The 26,649-nt window shown below is 39.9% G+C and overlaps 1 protein-coding gene across 1 annotated transcript; it reads left to right on the forward strand.

Moving 5' to 3' along the window:
* Positions 1 to 9,970: 9,970 nt before the first annotated feature.
* On the forward strand, positions 9,971 to 25,112 carry fbxl16 (F-box and leucine-rich repeat protein 16). The gene is made up of 7 exons (XM_053443799.1): positions 9,971 to 10,316; positions 16,046 to 16,757; positions 18,174 to 18,416; positions 18,657 to 18,922; positions 19,627 to 19,711; positions 20,626 to 20,689; positions 21,427 to 25,112. The coding sequence occupies exons 2-7, from the start codon at positions 16,053 to 16,055 to the stop codon at positions 21,573 to 21,575; spliced, it is 1,512 nt and encodes a 503-aa protein (XP_053299774.1). The 5' UTR covers positions 9,971 to 10,316; positions 16,046 to 16,052; the 3' UTR covers positions 21,576 to 25,112.
* The last annotated feature ends 1,537 nt before the right edge of the window (positions 25,113 to 26,649 follow it).

The raw sequence follows: 26,649 nt of genomic DNA on the forward strand, positions 1-26,649 counted from the left end.
CACGTCGAAATGACGGACAGCCCACGGATAGCACTTGGCTGTGATTGGTCCGCTAACGCCAGCATTTCGGAATGGAAACTTCCTGTTCCATTCCCTACATCACAATAAACCAAAATCACAACTACGACTCTATGATTAATGTGACAAGTGTGTTAAGCCAGCGGCGTTTTCCGGCTGACGGTGGCTGGTTAGAGCACTTACAGCATGTGTGTACGGTCACATACGGTTATAACGAACTTTGATAACGGGGCTAGCGGGCTAGCCACCATGCTAACTGCGGTGGGAACAGCGCAAAAACCCGCTGACTTTAATCCCACGGCTCTCATGACACTGTTTCTCAAACACCGTCAGGTTAGAAGCAAACACTTGGTAGTAGCTAGTATCGGGTGTCCGTGCTGACTGTGTGTGGAAGCTGGGGGGAGCTAGCTGCCTCTGTGTAGCTTCAAGCTGTTGCAGCTGTTGAATTAGCAACGCAGTTTGGAAACAAGACCGGGGTACCGCTGCGCTAAGACACGATAACAAAAGCATTTTGACCCGCTGGGTGTCACTTTATTCAGCAAAAACTGTCGCGTCATCAACATCCTTTTTCTGTTAGTTGCCATCGTTCACTGTGTGTGAGGAGCCGGGAGGACGTAAATAAACCAGCGTGGACTTCTTCTATATACCTCATGAGGTAGGCTTGTCTAAGCTCGACTTCCGTCTCGCCATCTACTGTTCTGGTGGTGAATTGTTTTCACAACAAAAAGGCTCGTAGAACTATAAATCAAAAAGGGTCCGTCCGATCCGTCCGTCCGTCATTCCGAAACGGACTCGGAGAAGCATACTGAGGCCTTAACTACTACCAAGTGTTTGCTTCTAACCTGACGGTGTTTGAGAAACAGTGTCATGAGAGCCGTGGGATTAAAGTCAGCGGGTTTTTGCGCTGTTCCCACCGCAGTTAGCATGGTGGCTAGCCCGCTAGCCCCGTTATCAAAGTTCGTTATAACCGTATGTGACCGTACACACATGCTGTAAGTGCTCTAACCAGCCACAGTCAGCCGGACAACGCCGCTGGCTTAACACACTTGTCACATTAATCATAGAGTCTTAGTTGTGATTTAGGTTTATTGTGATTTAGGGAATGAAACAGGAAGTTAGAGGTCCGGAAATGACGCCAGGCGGAAATGATGTTTTTAGTGGACCAATCACAGCCAAGTGCTATCCGTGGGCTGTCCGCCATTTCGACGTGTAGTTAGAAAAATGAGAGCTGCACGAAAAGCTCTGCGAGGAGCCGCGGAGAGGCACGGAGAAGGCGTTCCACGTTGGAGAGGGCGGTCCTATCTGTCCGTGTTCGTCAAAACGGAGAAGCATACATTGGCCTTAAGCTCCTCTGTCCCATGAGAGTTCTGTGTAGTGGGTGGTGCTCATTGTCCAAGATAGTCCGCAACCTACTCAAGGCCAATGTATGCTTCTCCGTTTTGACGGACACGGACAGATAGGACCGCCTTCTCCAACGTGGAACGCCCTCTCCGGGCCTCTCCGCGGCTCCTCGGAGAGATTTTCGTGCAGCTCTCATTTTTCTAACTACACGTCGAAATGGCGGAGAGCCCACGGATAGCACTTGGCTGTGATTGGTCCGCTAACGCCAGCATTTCGGAATGGAAACTTCCTGTTCCATTCCCTACATCACAATAAACCTAAATCACAACTACGACTCTATGATTAATGTGACAAGTGTGTTAAGCCAGCGGCGTTGTCCGGCTGACGGTGGCTGGTTAGAGCACTTATGGCATGTGTGTACGGTCACATACGGTTATAACGAACTTTCATAACGGGGCTAGCCACCATGCTAACTGCGGTGGGAACAGCGCAAAACCCCGCTGACTTTAATCCCACGGCTTTCATGACACTGTTTCTCAAACACCGTCAGGTTAGAAGCAAACACTTGGTAGTAGTTAGTATCGGGTGTCCCTGCTGACTGTGTGTGGAAGCTGGGGGGAAGCTAGCTGCCCCCGTGTAGCTTCAAGCTGTTGCAGCTGTTGAATTAGCAATGCAGTTTGGAAACCAGACCGTGGTACCGCTGCGTTAAGACACGATAAAATAAGCATTTTGACTCGCTGGGTGTCACTTTATTTCAGCAAAAATATCACTTTATGTCGCGTCATCAACATCCTTTTTCTGTTAGTTGCCATCGTTCACTGTGTGTGAGGAGCCGGGAGGACGTAAATAAACCAGCGTGGACTTCTTCTATATACCTCATGAGGTAGGCTTGTCTAAGCTCGACTTCCGTTGCGCCATCTACTGTTCTGGCGGTGAATTGTTTTCACAACAAAAAGGCTCGTAGAACTATAAATCAAAAAGGTTCCGTCCGATCCAGCCAACAGACTGGTAGAACATGCGCAGGAGTTTGTTGCAGATGTTGAACGACCTCAACCTCCTCAGGAAGTAGAGCCGGCTCTGACCCTTTTTGTAGATTGCATCCAAGTTGGCTGACCAGTCCAGTTTATTGTCCATATGGACTCCTAAATATTTGAAGGTGTTGACCACCTCCACACTGACCCCCTCGATGGAAACTGGAAGCAGAGGAGGCTGAGACCTCCTAAAGTCATGTGTACACCACTGCACAAAGTTATCCACCTGGCTTCTGTACTCCCCCCCCTGGCCATCCCTGATAAATCCCACAATAGCAGAGTCATCAGAGAACTTCTGGATGTGGCATGACTCAGAGTTGTAGTTGAAGTCAGATGTGTACAGGGTGAACAGGACTGGTAAGAGCACAGTCCCCTGTGGAGCGCCAGTGCTGCACAACACAGTCTCAGAGACGCAGTCTTTCAGCCTGACGAACTTTGGTCTCTCCGTCAGGTAGTCAGTGATCCAGGATACCAGGTGGACTTAAATACTTAATACTTAAATACATGTGTCATTGAATATATACATATGCAACATAAATAAATGGTTTATATGTTCTTTTATTTTCATTTAGATATAAAATATCTGGTGCAGAGAGTGTCTTGTGTGCCACAGATCTAGATACACTGTGTCCTGATATATATATATATTTATACATATTTATATACTGATATCTGGGAGTGCATCCAATCAGAGGTTAGTATGGGGCACCACCAGTATTAATAATAATAATAACTTGGATTTACTTTTCGAGGTTCCCACTTTAAGTTAGGAAAATATTCTAACAATGACCCATCACATGGCTTAATGGTAAATGGTCTGTATTTATACAGGGCTTTTCTAGTCCTAATGATAGCTTTATTTATGCAGATATAAAGGACACCTGTTCTCGGTTGTAGTCCTTGCATTCAATGAATATGATAAAGCATGAAGTGAAATGTGGCGGCTGTGACTTATTATGAATATATATTATATTTGTAGTAATTTCTGTGGCATATTAAGTTGAATAATAACACAACTGCACCCATGATCACCCACACCTGCTTTTGTTCTGCCATTAAGATTCTGTCCTTCTCCAGCCTTCCTAACTTTAAACAGAAAGAGTAAAACTCATGATGGCGCCCACCTCTGGAGAGGAGTGTCCTCCTTTATAACAAATCTTCTATCGATTTGTTCGGGAAGATGCGTCACTAGTGGAGGAAAAGCTGAACTTCAGAACATTTGCAGTTTTGGAAATAGAGATCACTCTGCAAATTGAGACACTAAGTGATCTAGTTATTTGTTGGTTTGTTGTTTATCCCTGAAAAGCTATTTTCGGGTTTGGTTGTTGATCTCTGGACTCTTTATTGTTGCTTAATATCATTGGGACTCTCCTAAAAGAGATTTTCAAATCATAATATTGTAAATCTGTGTGTTCACAGAAAGAAAAGTTTGTTCAGGTAATGGGTAAATGAGTGTAGGCTCAGGGTAATGAAATGACTGATCTAACGATCGAAAAAACAAATATAAAAAAATAAATAATATGACATCCTGTCTTACTGTTCTCGCTCTGCATGTATCTGACTTAAGAACTGCAGGATCCAGATCTGGAACTGTCACTCAACTATCATTTATTGTTAATATTAATCATTGATGCTGCTATCATTGCTGCAGTTATGGTGATGTTATATCAACGCACCTATTAGTTTCAGTATCCTACTTTTAACTTTTAACAGAGCTTGACTAAAATCCGATGTTAGCGGACAACACTACCGTCCTCCTGGGTCTCATCTCTAACAACAATGAGACCGCCGATAGAGATGAGGTAACGGGCTTGGTGATATGGTGCCAAGAGAACAACCTGTCTCTCAATGTCTGCAAGACCAAGGAGATGATCGTGGACTTCAGGAAGCTGCAGAGGGGGGATCATGATCCCATACACATCGAAGGAACTGTAGTGGAGAGAGTCTCCGACTTCAAATTCCTCTGTGTTTTCATCACGGATGACCTTACCTGGTCCAAACAAGCGAAGTCTACGGTCAAAACTGCCCAAAAGTGCCTATGCTTCCTGAGGAGACTCAAGAAGTTTGGCATGGCTGCAAAAACTTTAACAAACTTTTACAGGTGCACCATTGAGAGCATCCTCTCAGGCTGCATGACTGCCTGGCTCGGCTGCTGATCGCAAGGCCCCGCAGAGGGTGGTGAAGACAGCGAAGCGTATTATCGGCTGCCATCTCCCTTCCGTGCAAGGCACAAGATGCCTAAGAAAAGCCCGGAAAAGATCATAAAGGACCCAGGCTGTGGAATTCTCACACTGCTGCCGTCTGGCAGACGTTACCGGAGCCTCCGAGCACAGACTACCAGACTCAAAAACAGCTTTTTCCCCTAGGTCGTCTTCTGAACAAGCAACACTGACCCACTGAAAAGTTACCCTGTACATTCTGATCCCCCACTCATACAACTACACTTACTACTTACTTACTACACATATATTCATATTATTTAATTTAATATTCCCCACTCCTTCACCCTGTAAACTGCTGCTAGCCCTTCTTTAAAATTTAAATTGTTGCACTATTATATGTTTATATGTTACGAGGTTATATGTTATATGTTATATGTCATTTCTTTAATCTTGTAATGCCCGTCTACTGCGTAGATTTTGCTTGCCACGTCACAAGAATTTCACTGCTCTGATGACGCTGTCATTGGTGCATGTGACAATAAACTTTGATTTGATTTGAGTTATATGGCTGTTCTGGTCTTCTCTCCTCTCTCTTTCTGTACTTTCAGTGGCTGCTCATCCTGAGTCTCTTCTCTACTGTTCACTTTCGACTATTTCATCAATATTTGGGAAGGAGGCCAGATACTATAATAATAATAATAATAATAATAATCATAATCATAATAATAAAATTATTATTATGATTATTATTATTCATTATTTATATATTGAATTTGTATTTGCTTTTATTTGCTTTTTTTAGATAAATATTAGGGACCTGGGGGGCTTTTCCTAGAATTATATTGTTTCTATGTTGTACATGTGTATGATGCAGGAGCAAAGCAGTCCTGGTTGTAATGGCTAACATAAAGATCTTTTCTCATCTATTTACTATGTAGTAAAAACTGATATTTTGATATAAGGTTATCTAGATAGAATAAAATGATTAAATGGACCATGAGGTGAAATAAGGTACAACAACCCTAAACCATTTGATTTGTGATTAACAACAGAATGAATACAAACTGTTCATGTTCAATATCATGCAAACATACATACATGCTAGATATGTAAATTAACAACCTATCTTCACTGCATTTATAGAAAATGTCATCTTTCCTACAAAAGGCATTTCTGTTTAGCTGCTGTTGTTGTTTCTAAACAACCCCCTCAACCCTCCACCATGCATCCTCCACCCCCCCACTTGATTTCTCCCACCCTTCTTATTCTTTCCATGTATCTCTCCCTCTACTGGCTAATAATACCTCTGTTCAAGCTTGAGTATACAGACCTTTGATGGAGCTGGCCACTCAAGGCTGCTGTGCGTCAGCCGTGACGTCAATGCAACCAAACACACAGGGCTCTGTCTGGAGGAGAAGCCTGCTGTGGGTGGGTTATCTGGGCCCGTTTGCTGCTGCATCCCTGCTCTTAGATTTGCTTGGGAGCACAGTGAATGAAAAAAATCACATGAATGGAGCATGCTAGGCAAGGAGGGAGGGGGAGCAGTGGGGACAAAGAGGAAGGTGCATACCAGAGAGCTGTTGTAACCTGCCATTTTCATTCCGCACAAGTCTTGTATACGGTTCTGATATATTTAACGATTTTTTTTGTCAATATTTCATTCGATTGGAGTCATCGTTTTATGTGCAGTTTCATACCTGGATGAAATGTGTGTTTCTTCATTGTTCAGTCTCTCTCACTCAGGATTCCCCTTCCTCTGGTATTTTCACGTAAAAAAAACTAAAACAAACAAACAAATCTCTCTCTCTCTCTCTCTCTCTCTCTCTCTCTCTCTCTCTCTCTCTCTCTCTCTCTCTCTCTCTATATATATATATATATATATATATATATATATATATATATGTATAGAATTACCATGAAAAACAATTGCACCTGAAAAATGTTTTGCAATTGCTCTTAATTTAATTCCACTCAGTTACATGTCAAAATAAACACAATCACACAGTCCCACACACAGGTTTCTTCCTTGGCAACTGCAAAGTTACTAAGAGACGGATTGCAAAGAGGCTGTGTTTCCATGGCAACGTAGTGGCTGAGTCATTTTCACTGCAGTGCAAACGCTTATGCGAGCCCACATGTGTATCACTGTGTTCATTAATTTGTCTTCATATAGTTTGAATTCAATCATAAGAATGCTTTAAACTAAATAATTACATATTTCAAAGAGTCTTGCAATCAGTTCTGTTAGTCTTGTCCAAGCAGTGCATCACAAAACTGCTCTACCACTGATACTGTTGTGGTTCTCCCTGAATAATCAGGTTGAAATACTGTTAAAACATTTATTAACATTTCTCAATGAAAAACATCTAAAAGGTAAACTAACAAAGCAGGCTCCTTAAATCCACTAAAGCTGCTTCAAATTTCAAACACTCATAGAAACATCTAACTTTTTTTCATCTAGGTCGATGAAATTGTTCACTGGGGAATGGGTGAAAATGTCAAATAACACCGTATTTCACAATTTTAAAGATGAAAATAGATCTTCGAACTGCTCAAAACCCAAATCGGGAAAAATGTATGGGGTTCTTTCTCGGCCTGGGTCCCATCCTTCCACCAGGATTTGTGGAAATCTGTTTCGTAGTTTTTGTGTTATTCTGCTGACAAACAAATAAACAAGGCTTAGATGCTTTAATTACTAGTTTAAAACTTTCTCCAATTGCTTATATCATAAGAAATTTATCATAAATTTCATGACAAAGCTCTTGCAGCCGAAACTAATTATGATCGGGGAGAGTGTTGGGTGAATGGAATTCTGAGGGCTTAAAAACTGCCCCCTTGATAGTTTTAAATAAGGATGGAAGTAACAAGATTGGTCAATAGTTTTTTGAATAAATAGTCTGGACTGCTTACTGTAAATTTAGAGGACTAGTCCTCCACTTTGGCAGTGCGCCCAACCTGTCCTCCCAACCACAATGGGTTTTCATTTTTTATTTGAATTGGACAATTAAACCAATTAATAAAGCTGATAATACAAGAACATAAAGCCCCTTTCACTCAAACAAAGATTTCTGGATGATCTCCTAAAAATCTCTGGAGGGACTATATATGAGAATGCGAATGTCTCTGGAATTTCTCCTGACATCTCCCAAGTAAAACACGTAATGTCCAAGTGAGCCCATGTGAGAATATAGCAGATGTGCTGTTAACAATGTGATCTCTGCAGGGTAATTATATTAATTTTATTTCCTGCATGCTGCGCTACTACTCATCTGAACACTCCAGCCATGTCCATACATCATTATGGGGACATTTAGCAGAGTTCACGTCTATAGCAGCGACAAACCCAACCGCTATAAATGTTGTAAATGGATGGGAAATTTATATCATACACATACGCACGCACACACGCACGCACACACACACACACACACACACACACACAAACACACACACACACACACACACACACACACACACACACACACACACACACACGCACACACCCTGTGTGTGTCAATAAAGAAATGGAAGGTAATTGTCATGTTACATTGTATAAGCTGCATCGGAGTTGAAGTCCTTTCCCCCTCTAACCAGTCTTCTTCTTTCTCCACCAGGAAACTCTGCATTATTAATGCTTGTGTATGTGTTTCTTTTTTTTTTTTAAATGCTTTCCACTTGTGACTGTGTATGTATATACATTCATACCGTTTATATATCTTTATTTGCTATGTAAAATGCATCAATTCACTTATCTCTCTCTCTCTCTCTCTCTCTCTCTCTCTCTCTCTCTCTCTCTCTCTCTCTCTCTCTCTCTCTCTCTCTCTCTCTCTCTCTCTCTCTCTCTCGTGTGTAATGATTTGTCCAATATTGTGCAACACCCAGTGTGTTATACTTGCATTCGTGCTCTCCATTGCTGCTTTGTGTGTTTATGTGGGTGTATCTCTTTGTCCCGAGGTGGAAGGCTGAACAGGCGGGTAAGAATTCTATAAATAGAAAGCTCTCTAGCGCTCTGTCTGTTTGGAACCAGAGAGAGACTCACACAGAAAGAGGAGGAGATGCATGGCGTCACTTCCTTATTGATGTAAAGCCCAAAATAGGAAAAACCCCAGGAACAAGGTTTTTGTGACAGTAATTGCCTTAAAATGAGGCCATATGACCTGACATCAAAGTAATGGCCTTAGAGTGGGCATAGCTGCACTGGTCAAGCTTTCCCCTTCTCATTTGAGACCACCCACAAGTGCAATTCACAAACAGAATGTTCTGAAAGACATTTTATAGGAATATTAATTTTCCGACTTTATAGATTTCTGTCCTTAGTCTGATTTCTGTCCTTAGTCTGTGGTTTATGTAGCGGTTTCATCTTCATGATATTTACTGACTTGGGATTATAGTTGACTCATTGGGATTGCTTGGCATGTCATGTTGGGGTTGTCCTTCGGGATGTCTACCCTCATCAAATGCTGCTAGAGACTTTGATTATTGATGATGTTTGCCTGCACGTGGCATCTATTGCACTTCTGTCCGTCCTGGGAGAGGGATCCCTCACATGTGGCTCTCTCTGAGGTTTCTACGTATTTTTACCCTGTTAAAAGGGTTTTTAGTAGTTTTTCCTTACTCTTGCTGAGGGTTAAGGACAGAGGATGTCACACCCTGTTAAAGCCCTATGAGATGAATTGTAATTTGTGAATATGGGCTATACAAATAAAATTTGATTGATTGATTGATTGATTTTTATTTCCCAGGACATGAGCTGGTCTTTCATCAGGACCAATCTGTAAATTGAACTGAAAACCCCCCAAATGCAGCTATTTGATTCCGAAACGTTGATACAATACATAAAAAAACTATTAATTCTGCCCAAACATTTTTATTTCGTTTTTAACCTGCATTTAATCATGAAGTCCTTTGAGATTCAAATTTTCCTTTTCCACGAAGATCTGGCCAGCACACCTTTTTAAGTTAACAAAAAAAGAAGGCATAATTAGATAACGAGTAACATAATAGAAAGGGATTTTCCACAGCACAACTCCCCTCTCCTTTATTTGTCAGGCAGGTGTTACCTAAACATTCTCTGTGTGTGTTACAAAGCCCAGTGAAATCAGCCACTACACAAACTTACCATCCGTGGTGTTCGCTTGTCCAGCTTTCTTTCTTTCGAGTATACGTGTATTTACGCCTGTATAACCCCAACAGCTTAGCATCTGCTGACAGCAATACTCTTGTCAGTCATTGTCAATCATTGCATCAACACACATACACGCACAGGTAGAGCAGTAACCTGCGGAACAATCTGGGCTGCAGGTTACATAAGAAGCAGACAGAGAGGCTGTGTGCTGCTCCAGCTGCCCTATCATATCTCTTTAAATGAGAAAGCGCTGCGTGTGCGCGTATGTGTGTGTATGTGTGTGCGGAGGAGAAATTACGGGACAGAGAGGGCCATTCTGCTGTGGACGACGACTAGAAGATCGAAAACACAACAAAAAGCCGCTTTGCTTGGATCTTCACATTCCTGCAGAGGAGGCCGTGCATCGGTTCATATCTAAGTTCGACGGATCCTGATTGTGGACCCGGTTGCTCTTCTTGTATGTATGGGCTCGGTAGGCGCATCCCTCGGATCCTGATAGTACACAACGAGCAGCATCTTAATCGATATCTGTTTCCACAATCCCTGCGCTGGAACATTGAAGGAAACGTGATAAAGGGGCAGCGGTGAAAACAGCGTGTTGATCATGGATTAATGACTGAGTGAATTTTCATCTGAGAGGTAAGGGATGCTGCGAAAAAATAGGGCCGAACGAGGAGGATGCGTCCATGGCTGCAGTGGGTGTGTGTAGCATGTCTGTGCTTGTGATGGATGACGGGGTGTTTGGTTCTAGCAGCAGCATCCACAGTCGCTCAGACGAGGCGAAGGGGACTGCAGAGAGATCAGGCTGATGCGGGAGGACAGTGCTGGGTATTCCAGCTCTTTGTGTGCATGGTCGGGCCTGTGGAAGTCCGATCATCCGCATCGAGCTGCGTATTATTAACCAACATAATGACGCCAGCGTCTGTCAGTGACGCAACCTTTTTCGCTCTCAGTTGTACTGCCATGTGACTTCTTTCTTTGATTCACTTGTCTTCTTAAGTGTTTCTTGCTTTTTGCCCGAGTTGTCCCTTGATCTATTCATACTCTTCACTGTTTAATAGGAGAGGATTGAGTTGATGATCTCAACATAACCATTATAGCTCAGATCGACACCAATTTGCCCTTTAGCCTAACTTTGAGGTCTGAAAGATCCACTTAGCGTGATGAAGTCAGTGGTTTTGAATTGTGTTTGATTTGTTTCATTGATAAAGTGTGTTTGTGTGTGTGTGTGTGTGTGGGGGGGGGGGGGGGGGGGGGGGGGGGGCATAACCCTCTGGCATAATCACACTTGGCAAAGCTCGTCCAGAAGGAAGGTCAATTCAAGATGTGATTAAGCTGAGTGACTTAGCAAATTACTAAAAAATCTCACATTTGTTGGACATTAAACTTTATGCTTTATGCTTTCAGCTGAGCATATATAGTCAAATAAAAAGACAGTGAAGACTCACCTACACATGACAGACTGCACAACACTGTTACATCAACCAGAACCAAAAAAAAATTAAAATAATTTACGATTAGCCACGGCAATGGTCATAGCAATGGGTGAATAGCAATAACCTGTAATGTAAAGCGCTTTGAATGGTCATCAAGACTAGAAAAGTGCTATATAAATACATCTCATTTACCATAGGTCCCCAGCGTGGTCACCAACTAACTTATTATGCTAGAACATCGCTGGAAATGAATGTAAACCGTAGTAAATGAATATAGTATGTCGTACCTTTTCAGTACCTGTGTGCTTAGCTAAACAGTATGTAGAGCAGAAGGTGGTCCTTCAACCCCACTTTATACACGAGTTGAGTAGACACATTGGCACAGGATCTTATTTACTGAGGTTTTTTGGGACTTACTTGAAGTTGCAGGGCTATCAGTGGCAGTGTAAGCTAAAATTGAGACAGCTGAGATAACATTGGCTTCATTGCAGCAGACTTGTATAATTGCAATTCCCACTCTCCAGTGTTAGCAGCAAGACAGATAGAAAAACCAGCAGGAACAACAGCTGCAGAGGAAACAGCAGACAAGAGTTTAGGGGTTGCTGATTAGTGTGGAGTGACTGTTCATCTCTCATAATGCTTAATCCTTGCTAATGTCATTTCAGGTTATCATGGTTAATCACTGCTTTGGTTACACAGATAAACCCAGTGGGGCAGACAGATTGAGGGTTATACAGAATGAAGTTTGCCTGGAATGTTGTGCTTTGACTGTTCTAGTATATAGAACATGAGTGATCCCTCAAAAATATTTCTCTCACTCCTCTCCCTATCATGCATATTTCCAGACTAATGTAGGACTTTGTCAGGACAGAGTTTGCAGGGTTCAAACTCATCTTCTTGGGAGATTGAACCTGCAATATTAACTTAAATAAAAAAAAAATTATTGCAACACGAAATGTTCATACAGTTGTGGCTCAACTGGTAAGAATTGTAAGATTTGTAGTACATTTCTTAGCTTCCTTGTGCCACGGAGGGAACCCTAAATTGAAGCCGATGCTCAGCTAAAGAACTTTCATAGCCTCCTGCCTGAAGGAAAGGCAAGTTGTGAAGTGCTCCTGATCAAAACACATAAGCAGGGTGGTACAGAGGTGACAGCATTGTACCTCAACTGCCCAATCTCTGCGAAATGCAAATATCTTTTGAATTTTTTGAATTTGAGAATAATTGTCATCTAACAAAGGAGGAGCTTAAAGTTAAAAGATAATTTAAACAGTAGTTGCATGAAAGAGATAGATGGGGATTATTTGCAACAATGGACCTCTGAGAGACTCAAATTGGGTATGTTGTGGTTTTTTGTTGGCCAATCCATCCGTAAGAAATTGGGATGCCTCTTAAGGTATAACCACATCTAAGTCAACATGTACGTGATAATGACTCCAAGATGAGCTAGAAGTATTGAAAAAAATTGTTTAACGTTTAAGCATCTATATAATGAAAACTGGACATACATTGGTTGCTGCTGATGTTTGAAAGGACCACAATAAAGAAGTAACTGGAACTTGCAGTGAGACCTAATTCTCCCAAGCTCAGGACAATAAGGTTTAAAAATGCATGGCATCGACCCACAGTCGACATCTCGCTCAAATATCGTTCAATGTTGGAACTGATTTTCAAGTGGACATTATATTTGATACCTTCACCAAATAATGATTTCTCCCCTCAAATTTCCATTCATCCTGGATTTGGGTTTAGCTCATGCAATATGAGAGGGCCACTGGCTGATATTAAAACATTCAGGGACACAAAATTGAACTTAGTGCTGAATGGTTTGTCGTGAGTGTTGACTCATTGGGACTTAAGGGCTGAGGCATACTGTTCTGACTGTCCATTTATGCAAGGGATGTTTCTGATGGTCCCTGTTGAGTCAGCAACGTTCGTATTCGTCTTCTTTTATGGCAAGATTGTCATCATGCATAAAACCTTGAATAAAATGTATTAACAATTAATTCCTTTTAACGAAATAATTGTATTAACAACAGGTTTTCTGTAATAGTGTTTACCAGTCAATGGTCTTCTTACAGAGTAAGTTTGAGATTGTAAGCCAACCAAGAGCACATTTTATATGTACATTTAAAAAAAGCTCCTTTAAAATTTGACCTGTTATTGAAGGCTGACTTCACATTATTCACCTGACAAATGCCAGAATAAAACTGTTGTCTCGCCAAATCATTACTGTTATGAAGATACACGTGATAAACACACCTCAATGACTGAACTCCACTTCATTAACTAACTGATCATTTTTTTCTATAATTAGAGGAATTCTAGTTGTTTAGTAGAACTGATGTGAATTATTTGTCATGAGATTGTTTTATCTGTTTCCTGTTTATATTTCTGTTTTATACATTACATAAGGGTTACCAGGCTAAAATGCTGCTTTTATGTGACAACTACTTTTAATGATACTCATATTGATATTTAATTAGATCGATCACAGACTAGGTTTGAGGCAACAGAAAGTCCTCCTTAATTAACAGTCACAACTATCGCAATTTTGAAAAGCTTTATTTATCCTGTACATACTAAGAGACCAAGCTGCCATTTTCATTATACTGTAGTGAAAAAGCTGAGTTTTGGGATTTAAAAAAACTACTCTGTCTCAGACGGTTGAGTGCTTTGGTTATTAATTAAGGGAGCTGGTGGTCGAATAATGCTGAACCTCAACAGGGTTTATGTAAAAAACGATATAGAGTACTTTAAACAATTGTAAAACTGATAACCTATCATATATTCTATATCCACTAATTTAAATAAGCTAATGGCCATTGAGTTAGTTGCACTTTGGGGACAATGTGGGTTGAGCACTTAAGTGTTGTTTGTACTGATGATAAGTGTTAGCAGCATTTGTATATATAATGGTATTGAGATTGACAAAAGGGTGAAATGGAACTGAGTCATGCCGCTCTGTTTCACAACCTGTGTTGCCTTTGCCTTGTAACAGAGGGCAGTTAAACCTTACATTGCTATTTGTAGTAAGACTGTGTTGAAGGGAACATGTTTTTGTGGTCACATGTAGCCCCAGGTTCTCTGCAATAACACAAACTAGTGGTACTCTGCAACACAGTTTGTGCTTGGTGAGTATAGCTCGCTGATGTGATTCAGCAGGGGAGATGGGGCTGTCAGCTCACAGTATAATACATGCATAAATGCGAACATCACATTTACAGGGGGATTTATAAGTTGCTGATAATGCTACACAGCAAACTTTCCAGACTCAGTCAAAAAATGTTGCCGGTTGTTTTTCTTTAAATTAATGAAAAGCTGAATCAGTGGAAACATATTTGAAGTTTTTTTTAAAAACATTTTGTATGGAGTGATGTGGTGGGGGCAGAATTTAGTACAGTACAGTAATTAATAGGGCATGCCAAAAAGACAGTAAACACAGTGAGGAAGTCTAACACAGAATTGATCTCCCTTAGATTTGTAAACGGTTTAATGTTTCGCAAGTATTTGTCATTTAAAAAAAAATAATAAAGAAATAGTAACGTAAAATGAATTGTGATAATCATCGATATATAAACTAAAGCAGTATAAGTAAAGCTCAAAACAGTATTAGTACAGCAGAACACATTATATTTACAGTTAAATGCAGTATTGGTTTAGCTGAATATATTATATTTACAGTTGAAGGAAGTATAAGTACAATAGAAACAATCTGTTGAAATGTTAATTGGAATGTTAGGGAGGGCTTTCTGTAGCTGGTCTAGTTGACAACTTTGTTGTATTATGTAATGAATGAGCCTTGTTGATGCTGCATCGTCAGAGAGAGTCTCCATCTGTTCAGGAACTGAGGACAAATATATTCAAGTGATGGAACGTAAATGCTGTCATACTGAAAATTGTTCCTGATAACAGCATATACATGCAAGCTGATGCAGGGGTTGCTGTCAGTAGTGGGACAAAGCGATGCTGTAGTGTGTGAAGTGGCAAAGTCAGCATGTTATGTAACTGCGGTTGGAGCCTGTCCTCCTGATGCTGATACAGTGAGATCACAGACAGCAGGCTAGATGAGGCCATGGGCCATAGCATTCATTTCAACTACGATGTGTTTTGACTTGGAGCATCGACCTACGTTAACTCAAACAACAAATGGGATGCAGGATGCTGATCATAGTGGCAACTTGACTCAGATGACTGCAAAAAACACAGGTGTTACTAGTCACAATAACTAAGGTTGGGCTCTATTTAGATAGAGCCTTAACTAACTATTTCATTTCAAAATGGTTGCCGTAAAAAAGGTTTAATAGTTTGACTTTTTTATCTTAACTCAAGGTCCTTTTTCAGAGCTTTCAGTCGCACATCGGAAATCAGCTCACTTTAGTGAAAATAGTTAGCAATTCATGAATGAAACAAACTTGGTGAGACTAAGTGTAATTCCTGGATAAAGCTAGTATGTGGAGTCAAGGTCATATCGTAGCTTCTTATGTAGAAAATATGCTGTTTTTGAACATTCAACTGTAACTAAATTAGTGATTGACAGAAAACCTAGACATTACTAGCTTCACATCACATTAAGCAAAATTTACCAATTGGCGCTGTAAACCAGTGGTGTTTGATGTTTTGAATGACAATCTGGGAGAAATACCACAAGATAAATAGTCTGACAAGCTCAATAGGTATTTAATATGTGTAGCTTTATATAAATAACATCAGCAACATCAACGACATTAAAAGTTATAGTAATTCATCAATTCCACTGCAATATGACATTATGGATAGTAAGAAGCACATGCACAAGGATGTAGTTCAATGTAGTTCAATGTACAGTAATAATGTACTAGAATTAGAAGAAATATAAGTAATGATCATAATAAACAGAAATATAGTATTTATCAGTGTTTAATGGCCCACTGTGGATTTTTATCTCATAAGGTTCCCAATGTTGAACATGTCCACCCCCAGCGAGCTGAAGTCTGCCTGTGTGACTCGCAACGGAATGGTGAAGTTGCCCAACGGTCAGCCCAACGGTCTGGGTAGTGCGAGTATCACCAAAGGGACACCTGCTGCCAAAAACCGCCTGTGCCAGTCCTCATCTGTACCCTCCATCCTGCCTACACCAACATCATCCCTTCCCTACCACCACCACCACCTGGACGGCCCTGGCATGCCCCACTCAGCAGCCTCTCTTTTGGGCACTGACATGGAGCCTGGAAAGCCTCTGGTAGGCTTGAAGCCATCCCTTCGCCAGCTTCCCCCTCTCACTCTACCCAAACCCATGCTGCTGGAGCGCCAGCTTGTCCTGGATGAGAAGTTGCTTAACCGACTGCTCTGGTATTTTACCACAGGTGAAAAATGTGTGCTGGCACAAGTATGCAAGACATGGCGAAAGGTGCTATATCAGCCTAAGTTCTGGGAGGGTGTGACACCTATCTTGCATGCCAAGGAGCTCTACACCCTACTGCCCAACGGGGAGAAGGAGTTTGTCAGTCTACAGGCTTTCGCCCTACGTGGTTTCCAGTCTTTCTGCTTAGTGGGCGTGTCAGACCTGGACATTTGTGAGTTCATCGATAACTACCCACTGTCCAAGAAGGGTGTCCGCTCAGTCAGCCTCAAGAGGTCCACCATTACAGATGCCGGTTTGGAGGTGAGTCATGATGATGAAGTTGACAGAGGTTATTGGATCAAAAATGTACCTGCTTTTTGAGATGATTTCACATAAGAAGAATTCATAGCTGTAATCAGAGCCATTCAAGCTCAAGACAACCATTAGACATAGTTAAAGTATAGGACAGGTTGAAAATGGTGTTGTCACAAGGTGTATGTCTGTGGTTTAGTCTGAATTGGCGGCTGTTTCCTGTAATAACTAAGGTCACCAACAACTGATTTAAATGAAGTTCTAAATAGTTAGGCTCAGTATAAGAATCAATTATAAAATCAGGTCATCCCATGATGTTATTATGCAGGCCACACTAAAATAATAAACACAATTAATAGTGTTGCTTCTTCCTCAGTGCCTTTTTGATGTCAGACACAGGGAAACTATATCTTACTTTTGCAAATAATCATAATTAAGTCGAAGTGTTGGTCAGGATAAAGATTTCAGATCACGAAACAGATTTGGTCATTATCCACACTGCAGTTCACTGTCAAGGGTGAGTTTCTATCTGAGAATCAGAGGCTCACACACACAGAATAACTCACAGTGTAATCACATTTACTTACTATTGACTCTACAACAAAGTGGAAATATGAAGAGCAGTGGAAATATTTAGCAGATTACAATGCAGATCACACCAGTATAACAGTGCAGCCCCACAGATTAAGTGATGGATCAGTGATCAATGCCCAAGGACACGTTAGTAACCCACCTCCTTCCAGTGCACGAAATGATGATAAAAGAGTCTGAGGAGGCTCAGGGAGCCGCTTTAGTGGCAGTTTGACTGCTGCACAACCAAACCTGTGCTTATTTTGACAAAACAATTTGGTTGATTGGAATCATATTCCACTGCCAGGACAAAAGAGGCATATGGCTTGCAGAGTGTTTTTCACTTCGCTCTTTATACCAACTAGGCCTCCTATTCTGGGATGAGTGGATGGTTGCCATAGAGAATTCTGCAATCTGCAGTCAGAGCTAATGGGACTGGCCATTTCTTTAGTCTGCATTTAATATATTTATTTTCGACCAGAAATTCACATACTCTGAATCTAACAAGTGAAATAAAAAAGGCCAGTGGTTGAATATAAAATGATCTTGAAACAACACACTAAAACTAAAAATGAATTAAAATAATGAAAACAATGTTGGTCTTAAAAAAATCATAGTAAACCTACAGGACAATTGTGGGCAAATAGTTGTTTATGTGTGAGCTCTTGATGTGTGAAGGATTTTGGATTACAAAGTTTTTTTTATTTATTCAGTCAAGGTGCAGTAACGATCTAACAGAAAGCATGTTGGCGGTTTTGGAAATACATTCAGCGTATTAACACAACAAGTTAAATATACCATTCATTTTAAAAGCAGCGTCAACAGTGATCCAAACTGATGGTCTTTCTGTTGCAGGTCATGTTGGAGCAAATGCAAGGACTGATACATCTTGAACTGTCAGGCTGCAATGACTTCACAGAGGCTGGCCTGTGGTCTAGTCTGAATGCCCGTCTAACTTCCCTCAGTGTCAGTGACTGCATCAATGTGGCGGATGACGCCATTGCTGCTATCTCACAGCTCCTACCCAACTTATCAGAGTTGAGTCTGCAGGCTTACCACGTCACTGACACAGCCATGGCCTACTTCACAGCCAAACAGGTAGAATGCTAAAACTAGAGAGACCAGTGTGGGGTTTTTCTGTTGTTTTTGAGTTGGTAAACAGTATATGTTGTTTTGGCTAGATCTTGGTCTTGTTCATATTCCCTTCTCTTCATATTATTAAATAAAGTAGATATAATTTTTATATTGTAATGAAGAAACGAAAAGGCAGCTTGTTTGTTGAACTCGAAGTAAAACATTCATTGAATAAAATAAACTTAAATGACCCTCAACTTTCAGGGCTACACCACCCACACTCTGCGGCTACACTCCTGTTGGGAGATCACCAATCACGGTGTGGTCAACATGGTGCACAGCCTTCCAAACCTGACTGCCCTCAGCCTCTCTGGCTGCTCCAAGATCACAGATGATGGTGTGGAGCTGGTTGCTGAGAACCTGCGTAAGCTCCGCAGCCTGGATTTATCCTGGTGCCCTCGGATCACTGACATGGCCCTGGAGTACATTGCCTGTGACCTGCATAAACTGGAAGAACTGGTGCTGGACAGGTCAGCGTGTCCTGCTTTCATCCTTATTTTTAGCAGTTAGAGAGTGAAATGCAGAGTTGATTAAAAGTAACTGAGGGTACATTGGTACCCGCAACACAGAGGGGGCAAATAACCCATTGATTATTCTGGACATTCTACACTTCTAAACTTTCACGTTTGATAAGATTAGAAGATGCATCAGGAAGCTTGTTATTACCTGGATCACTTATCCTCTTTCTTTCACCTCAGAGTATAGTTTTGTGAAGAGTTGCAAATTACACCTGACATCATGTTACACCATAGTAGATGAAATGATGACACCCATGCAAGGGAAGATTCATTAATAGCAACATCAAAAATTATATTTACTGAGGTGAAATGTGTACGACTTAACTAAAGTAATGTTAAGGCTATAAAAGACTTCAAAAGCTTCAAAGCAAAGATACTAATCAGTAGGCGTATCATTTGAAACAAGCTTAGGTTGTACTGACTGCACCTTCACAGCAACATGAGATCTGCCCTAACATAGAGTGATGTGAAGCTTGGTCAGACACATTCTTGGCTTTGAATGGTGGATTATCTGCCTCATGTACTCATGTATAGCTTTAGTCCACTGGAGCCTCAGTCTTGTGATTTGTCAATGCTTTCTTTACAGCAGAGATTCTGATTGCATCAGTCTTGGAAAAGTTGTGGTTATTGATAATTGTTGTGTTTTATGATTCTAGGTGCGTGCGGATTACAGACACTGGTTTAGGCTACTTATCCACCATGTCATCATTAAGGAGCCTCTATTTGCGCTGGTGTTGTCAGGTAACACAAAACACAAGTTCACTATATTTTCTTTCTTTCTATCTTTCTTTCTTTCTTTCCTTCTTTTTTTGTTTTTGTATTTCTTTTTTTCTTTCTTTCTATCTATATAACTATCTATCTATCTGTCTGTCTGTCTATCTATCTATCTATCTATCTATCTATTTATTTATCTCTCTATCTATCTCTCTATCTGTCTCTCTCTCTCTCTATCTATCTATCTATCTATCTATCTATCTATCAATCTTTCTATCATAAGCACAGAAAAATCTGAACTACATTATCTCACAACAGTAATGTCACATTTGCAAACCTTAACGGGATAGTTCACAGAAAAATTAAAATTCACTCATTATCTACTCACCACGATGCCGATGGAGGGGGGGGGGGTAATAGTTTAGTTCACAAAACTTCTGGACTCCCAGGGATAAACTTTGTTGCAGCAGAATCCAGCACAATTGAAGTCAATGATGTCCTCTTCTTCAAACTTAATAAAACTACAGAAAACACATAACATGCCTCTATACTGCTCGTGTTTTTTTTAAAACACATTAATATTCGGCTGAAAACGAGGTAATTTAAACCGTGTTTTAAGCCTAAAAGGCCACTGGAAGTGACTAAGCTAGCAGAGATAGCTACATGTGGTGTGTCCGAGGGTCGGCAGATATCAGCTGACATTTAGGCTTAAAACAAAATGTAAATGAATTCGATATGAATGTCAGGGGGTGCGAACACTTCTACCACCCCTCCATCAGCAAAGTGGTGAGTAAATAACGAGTGAATTAAAAATGTTTAAGTGAGCCATCCCTTTTAAGGGAGATAGTACACGTTTTACATGTGTTGTGTTGCTTTCTACAACCAGCAAAGGATTGATGAAGATGAGAATTACAAGAAAAGGGTGTATGTATTGATTGCAGGTGCAAGATTTTGGACTGCAGCATTTGTTTGGAATGAGGAGTCTTCGTCTTCTGTCCCTTGCAGGTTTGATTTCTTGCTCCATCTTCCACACATAATGAGACATGACCTGTCTGTATTCCATCCACATTGAAGTATTGAATTTAATACTATTCATATTTAAATGATAAGAACCTCCCTTGTTCTTGCATACATTAGTAACAGTAGACAAGCAAGTAATGGACAGGTAGCAAATAAACGAGAATATATATATTAAGGAATCTCCACTCAAAAGTTCACTCAGTATTGGGAGTGACCAAGACACACTGCAAATATTTTATACTAAGATGGAAGTCATTGAAGTAGTTAAAACAAAATTAATTCAATCTGCAACTATTTTGAGAGTTAATTCATCTTTAAAAAAATCTGTCAGGTCAAATGTCAAGCATCTTGTAATTGAATATCCTAATGTTCAGTGTACATATGTTCTTAAATATCCCTCTGGACATTCAAAAAACTATTCAAAACTCATCTTTTAAAAAATCTGTATGACTTGATTTGATTCAATCTTTCTTTGTCTTTGTCACATTAAATATGTATTCTACCTAATATGAAAAGTTTTCTTGGGTCCCTTGAAAGGCCCTATTAAAATTATTATATAATATATACATATATTATAAAAAGTTATTTTTGTTAGACAAAATTGCTTTCGGTTTTGGACTGTTGAAATAAAAGAACCATACATTTGATGATAAAATGTTGAACTTTACATTAGCATTGTACAGAACCAAGAGCTGTTATTCCTGCTGCTGTGTCCCTCTCAGGCTGCCCCCTGCTGACCACCACCGGTCTGTCAGGCCTCATCCAATTGCAAGAACTGGAGGAGCTGGAGCTGACCAACTGTCCCGGAGCCACTGCAGAGCTCTTCAAATACTATTCGCAGCACCTGCCCCACTGCATGGTCATCGAGTAAGACCAATGACAACTAACCAACCGGCTGACCAGCCGCCATGCTTCAACCTTCCTCCTGTTTACTCTTTCACCTTTTTCCCCAAATGCTAACCAGGAGACCGAACTGATCCTATAGTAATTCCTCATTACCTGTCCCCCTACCCCACGTCTTCCTCCACACCCATTGAGAAGACTGACCCACAGGTGGACAGAGGTAGGAAGGCAGATCATGGTACATGCCAGTCAACAGAGGATGATGGGATGGTGTTTGAGCTTCATTTAAGAAGATAATGGCGTGAAGAGCTTGGTGTGACGTCTTGTCTGACAAGTTTCTTTTTCAGGATTTATAACAGGTTTTTGTTTGCCGACAAGAGCTTCTCTACAGACAGATTTTTTTCCCCAGCTGAATGGATACTGAAGGGAATAACATTCACAGATAAATATGCAGTGTGAAGAAATTTGAAAAAGATAAATAGACCTTTGTGTTTGAGCTGGAATGGTGGAACTCACACATGCGCCCATACACATATTGTACATGGTAAGTGAACAAATGTAAGTCTTCAAGACAATGAGTACTGATATTTTTATTTCCATCAGTCTGTGTAGTAAACTGCTGGTTTTCCTTTTCTCAGAGGGTATCATAGGTAGACTATTCTTTTTGTAGAATGCCCATGTCAACTGGAGAGACAAGAGAGGACAAAAGATGCAGTTCAGGACATTTTTCTCTGTGTGTCATGGACTCACATCTTTTTGGGATACCACCATTTTTTCCATTTTTATTTCATGTCTTATAAGAAATCAAAAAAGGAGAATCTGAAACCCAACTGCTTTCATTGTTCTTTGTGTTGAAATTGCACGCAATTTTTTTCTCTTGATCCTCCTGTCTTAATTTTTTGTATACATATATTTTAATTTACAAATCTGCAGGAGAAGCTGTCATACATTATGGATGTTTTCTTTAAAGGGTAAACGTGTTACTGAGGCAAAATGAAGCGGTCAGTCAAAGTACTGTCAGACTTGGAGTTTCTGCTGAAGTTAAAATGCTTTCTCTCAAACAATGGATAGAGATTAATAATAAATGCCAAACAAGGCAAATGTGTGACTGAAACCCACAGTGATAACTTCATAACTTTTTTACATTTTGCTCAAACTCATTATTTATTTCCATCTTTTAAATGCAAATAGAAGCAGATCTGAAGCTGAAAAATTCTTTTTGTGACCCTTCTGGCTCAGGTCAGGTAACCTCTAAGGTAAATTAGGGAGGATAGGGAATCAGAATCAGAATCTAATTAAAATTGACAGGAGCCAAGGGTCCTTATAATGTAGCAGTTTTCAAGTAATCTAGTTTGTGGGAATTATAAGATTTTTCTTGCAAACCCAAAGTCAGAGAAACGTCATGGTTAATGGGCGAGATCTGCCACATGGCTACAGAATGAGAGGGCATGTGCAGTCACACGATCAGATGGGCAGTAATCAAACCAACTTGTTATTATAAGTTGACATTTAGAATTATTATTCAAATCTAAATTGTAATAAACAATAGCTTAATAGACTATTTCATAGAAAGACCATAAGTTCTCATACACATCCATAAACTGAGCTAAGCTAAGCTACAATTCAACATATCTTTATCTGATAAAAAAAGTGTCTGATTCTGGGTAAGAAAGAAAAACAACCAAATAATTAATTTAAAATGGAGAAAAAGGTTATTGGTGTTGCAAAGGAACATTTTAAAGTAGGTAGTTGTCTTTTCTCACCATCATCTGGTATCTACAGAAGAGGAAATGGATAAACTTAGCAGTCAGCCACTGTGGCGCTTTCGTCTCTTATTTATCCTCGGATGTGTTGACTGCCACCTGAAGGATTGGATCAGTGTCAGCTAGTATCAGGTTGTGCCAAAAGCATCCGCAGCAGCGCAGGGAAAGTGGCTGGTCGCCCCTAACTGATTACTGACCGCACTAAAACGGACTGTTATGTACGGACACAGCAGACCATGCATGTTTTTAGTAAGTCTGCATTTCCGTTTTGAGGAGGCTAATTCTAGAGGTTGATCTGCATCTCTTCATTGTACATACATTTATTTTATTTATTTATTTATTATATATTTATTTTAATTAATTTGTGTCTTATGTGATTCATTTATCAAAGTGACATTTTTCAAAGGGTTATATTCTATTGAACTTCACATTTGAGCCTGAATAAGCTAATGCATTGATTGTTGGTTTTGTACTTTTAGTTTTCACATTTTACATGATTTTCGAACATTTTAGACCCCATAGTGAAACAATCTACATCTTAGACATTGAAAATGCACTCTTTTAGACACCAGTGACCATTAACATCATAAATGCCTTTTAAGTCATAATGTGTAAGAGTATATTTTCCTCTGTGCAAGTGAGTGTCAAGTTCTTCGACACTGTTTCATTATTAAGAACAAGGAAACGAACAGTGGTGACAAATTATAATTGCTAAAATTTTTCAGAATTTGGCAGCAAAACACAGAGTACAATATACAAAGAAGAATTTGAAGAACTGACTGTCATGGCTAATAGTGTTTACAATGTCTACTAACATCTGTTTCGTGGCATGGAAGACGAGGTTGTATGGAAGCCTATTACTGGCAAAACAGTCAGACAAAAACAAATTGAAAAGTATTATCAAGCCAGCTAGCTTTAGCACTAGCTCAGTGCTCACTAGCTTTGGTTTGGGAGCGCTCACACCTTTATTGGAACTTAATGGTGACACTAAGCGACAACCTTAGGATGGCAAGGTTAAAATGTGCAGACATGCATTTATATGTTTTCATTTTAAAAAAAACGATTGACTTTACTTTTAAAGACCCTTTGTTCCACTGCAGCTTTTCACTCATGGAAGGAAGTAACTGTTCATTGTTTATAATTTATATTAATTGGCTGCAGCTGATAAAACATAAGTTCATGTTTAACAGAACAAGTACCTAAAACATTCAGAAAGATTTTTTATATTTACCTAAATTAGTGTTTTTTAATAACTGAATGAAATGGTTGTCATTTAGCAAAGTTCACTGAATCCTCTCTTAATTTAAGGTGTAATATCAACATGCAGAAACATTGGCCACTACTTAATCGTCCATTCCAAACGTGCTCTGTACAAGCAATTCTGCTCTTTCACTCTTAAACACTTGCTCACAATTTGATAACTGATCTGACCAATACAATGTCTATTGTGATGTTATAGTGTTTTAGCTTTTATTGAACTTCCAAAAGGATCAAATGTAAGTTTACATATCATGAACTGTGAAATGCACATTCCTGCAGTTCTCAATCACAAACAACTAACACAAAACCTGTCTATGGTACAATATAATCTAAGATACATTTTTTAAATAAATAATTCCTTTTATTTATATTGCTGTCTACAGTTTTTGGTCTACATCTGTCACCATTTTGTTTAAAACTATTGTACAGCACAACTTTAAGTAAGCAGTTAAATAAATACTGACAGTTTACTGATAATGTTGAAATTGTCAGAATCTGTGTGCCCTTCCAGTTTCAGTGTGTTTATCCCACTGGTGCCTGTAATGACCAGACTTTGATCTGAGAGCATCTTTGCACTGAATATCAGTGGCTTTTGTGTTTTGGTTGTTAAAAAAAGGATTCACTATTACCAACATCACACCAACATGTCTGTTGACAACAAGTGCCACATCAAGGTGTGGTCAACAAGTGGCTTGGATTCATGGTAAGAATTGAAAAGAAAAAATCATTTGTAATTTCTGTGCATATATCAGTATTTTAGTGGCAGGTGAAATGATACCAGAAACAATGGATGTGGTCAAATATGTATTATTAGTTGCAGTTCGAAGCAAATAAAGATCAATGTTTAAAGTATGGGGTGGACTAAATATCAAAAAACAAATATGATACATAAGGGGGCTCCTGGCATAGGCGACATAGCTTTAGGCTAGAGCAGACATGGGCAAAGTACGGCCCATGGGCTGTATACGGCCCGTTGGGCTTTTTAATCCAGCCTGCCGAGCTTGTTCAAATAAAAAAAAATTTAAAAATTTAAACCAAGCAAGTAGTCAACCCAAGAACGGGCGGCTACGGCTCAGGGGTTGGCGGCTAATTTACAGACTCAGCAAAAAAAATTTCACCGACAAACTGCGATTCAAGAGTCAACTACCAAGGCAAGCCTTTCTCTGAAGCGGGTTTTGTTTAAATTGCCTTGTAAATGCTTTGCTATTTGTTAAAGGCCAAATCCTTTCATGTAATGATTTTTCCATGTCAAGATACAAGATACATTTATTTGTCCCACACACATGCACAGACACACGACATGCAAATGGGGGGATATTTGTCCTCTGGTGTTGTCCATCCAGGTATGTTTTTGTTGTCACTCCATGGAGTCGAACCAGAGACCATCCAGTCTGATTTTCTGCCCATAGTCCAATTTTTCTGCCACTAGTCCACCGCCTCTCCAATAGGAAATAGGAATGAAGTAAGACCAGAATAAGACAGATGGAATAACAATGTTACACCATCAGAGATTTGTCAATATAAGGCAACTTTACATGGAATTTACTTACAACACAGTTGCAACAACAGCTGCAGGTCCTGATACAGGGAAGTCAGTATTAAATTGATTGGTTACTTATAAGAGATTATCAATAGTATAATTTTCGGTCTTACAGTCATGCAGTCTTAGTTAGAGGGTTGACTCTTTCCCAGTAATTTTCCTGGACATGTCGGATACAATCATACAGTGTTTGTTGTAGCTGTGACAGATATCTGACAGTTTAGTCTCAACAAAAGGAAAATACTACAACACCTTTCCTGGTCCACACAATGAGTTTTCACTTTGTCACTCATTTTCATCAATGACTGAAATTTGCTCTTTATGTTTCTAGATTTTCCAGGACATTGGGGAAACCTGTATTATAATAAGGAAGTGTACATGTACACAGAAAATATACCACTATATATACTGCAATCTGCGTGTACCATGTCATATTTATACCTTTTGGTTATTTTTAAGATGCACCTGTTTGTCGTTGATTAAAATATTTGTTTAAGGTTTTAGAAACGTATAACTCATTTTTGTTTATAGTAGACTAC

The sequence above is a fragment of the Pleuronectes platessa genome, chromosome 16 (genome assembly GCF_947347685.1).
Source record: "Pleuronectes platessa chromosome 16, fPlePla1.1, whole genome shotgun sequence".
Classification (NCBI taxonomy): Eukaryota; Metazoa; Chordata; class Actinopteri; order Pleuronectiformes; family Pleuronectidae; genus Pleuronectes; species Pleuronectes platessa.

Coding starts and splice junctions, on each gene's coding strand:
- fbxl16 (XM_053443799.1), top strand. CDS start 16,053: ATGTTGAACATGTCCACCCCCAGCGAGCTGAAGTCTGCCTGTGTGACT. Junction 18,417..18,656: donor CCTACTTCACAGCCAAACAG/GTAGAATGCTAA, acceptor CTCAACTTTCAG/GGCTACACCACCCACACTCT. Junction 19,712..20,625: donor ATTTGCGCTGGTGTTGTCAG/GTAACACAAAAC, acceptor TATTGATTGCAG/GTGCAAGATTTTGGACTGCA.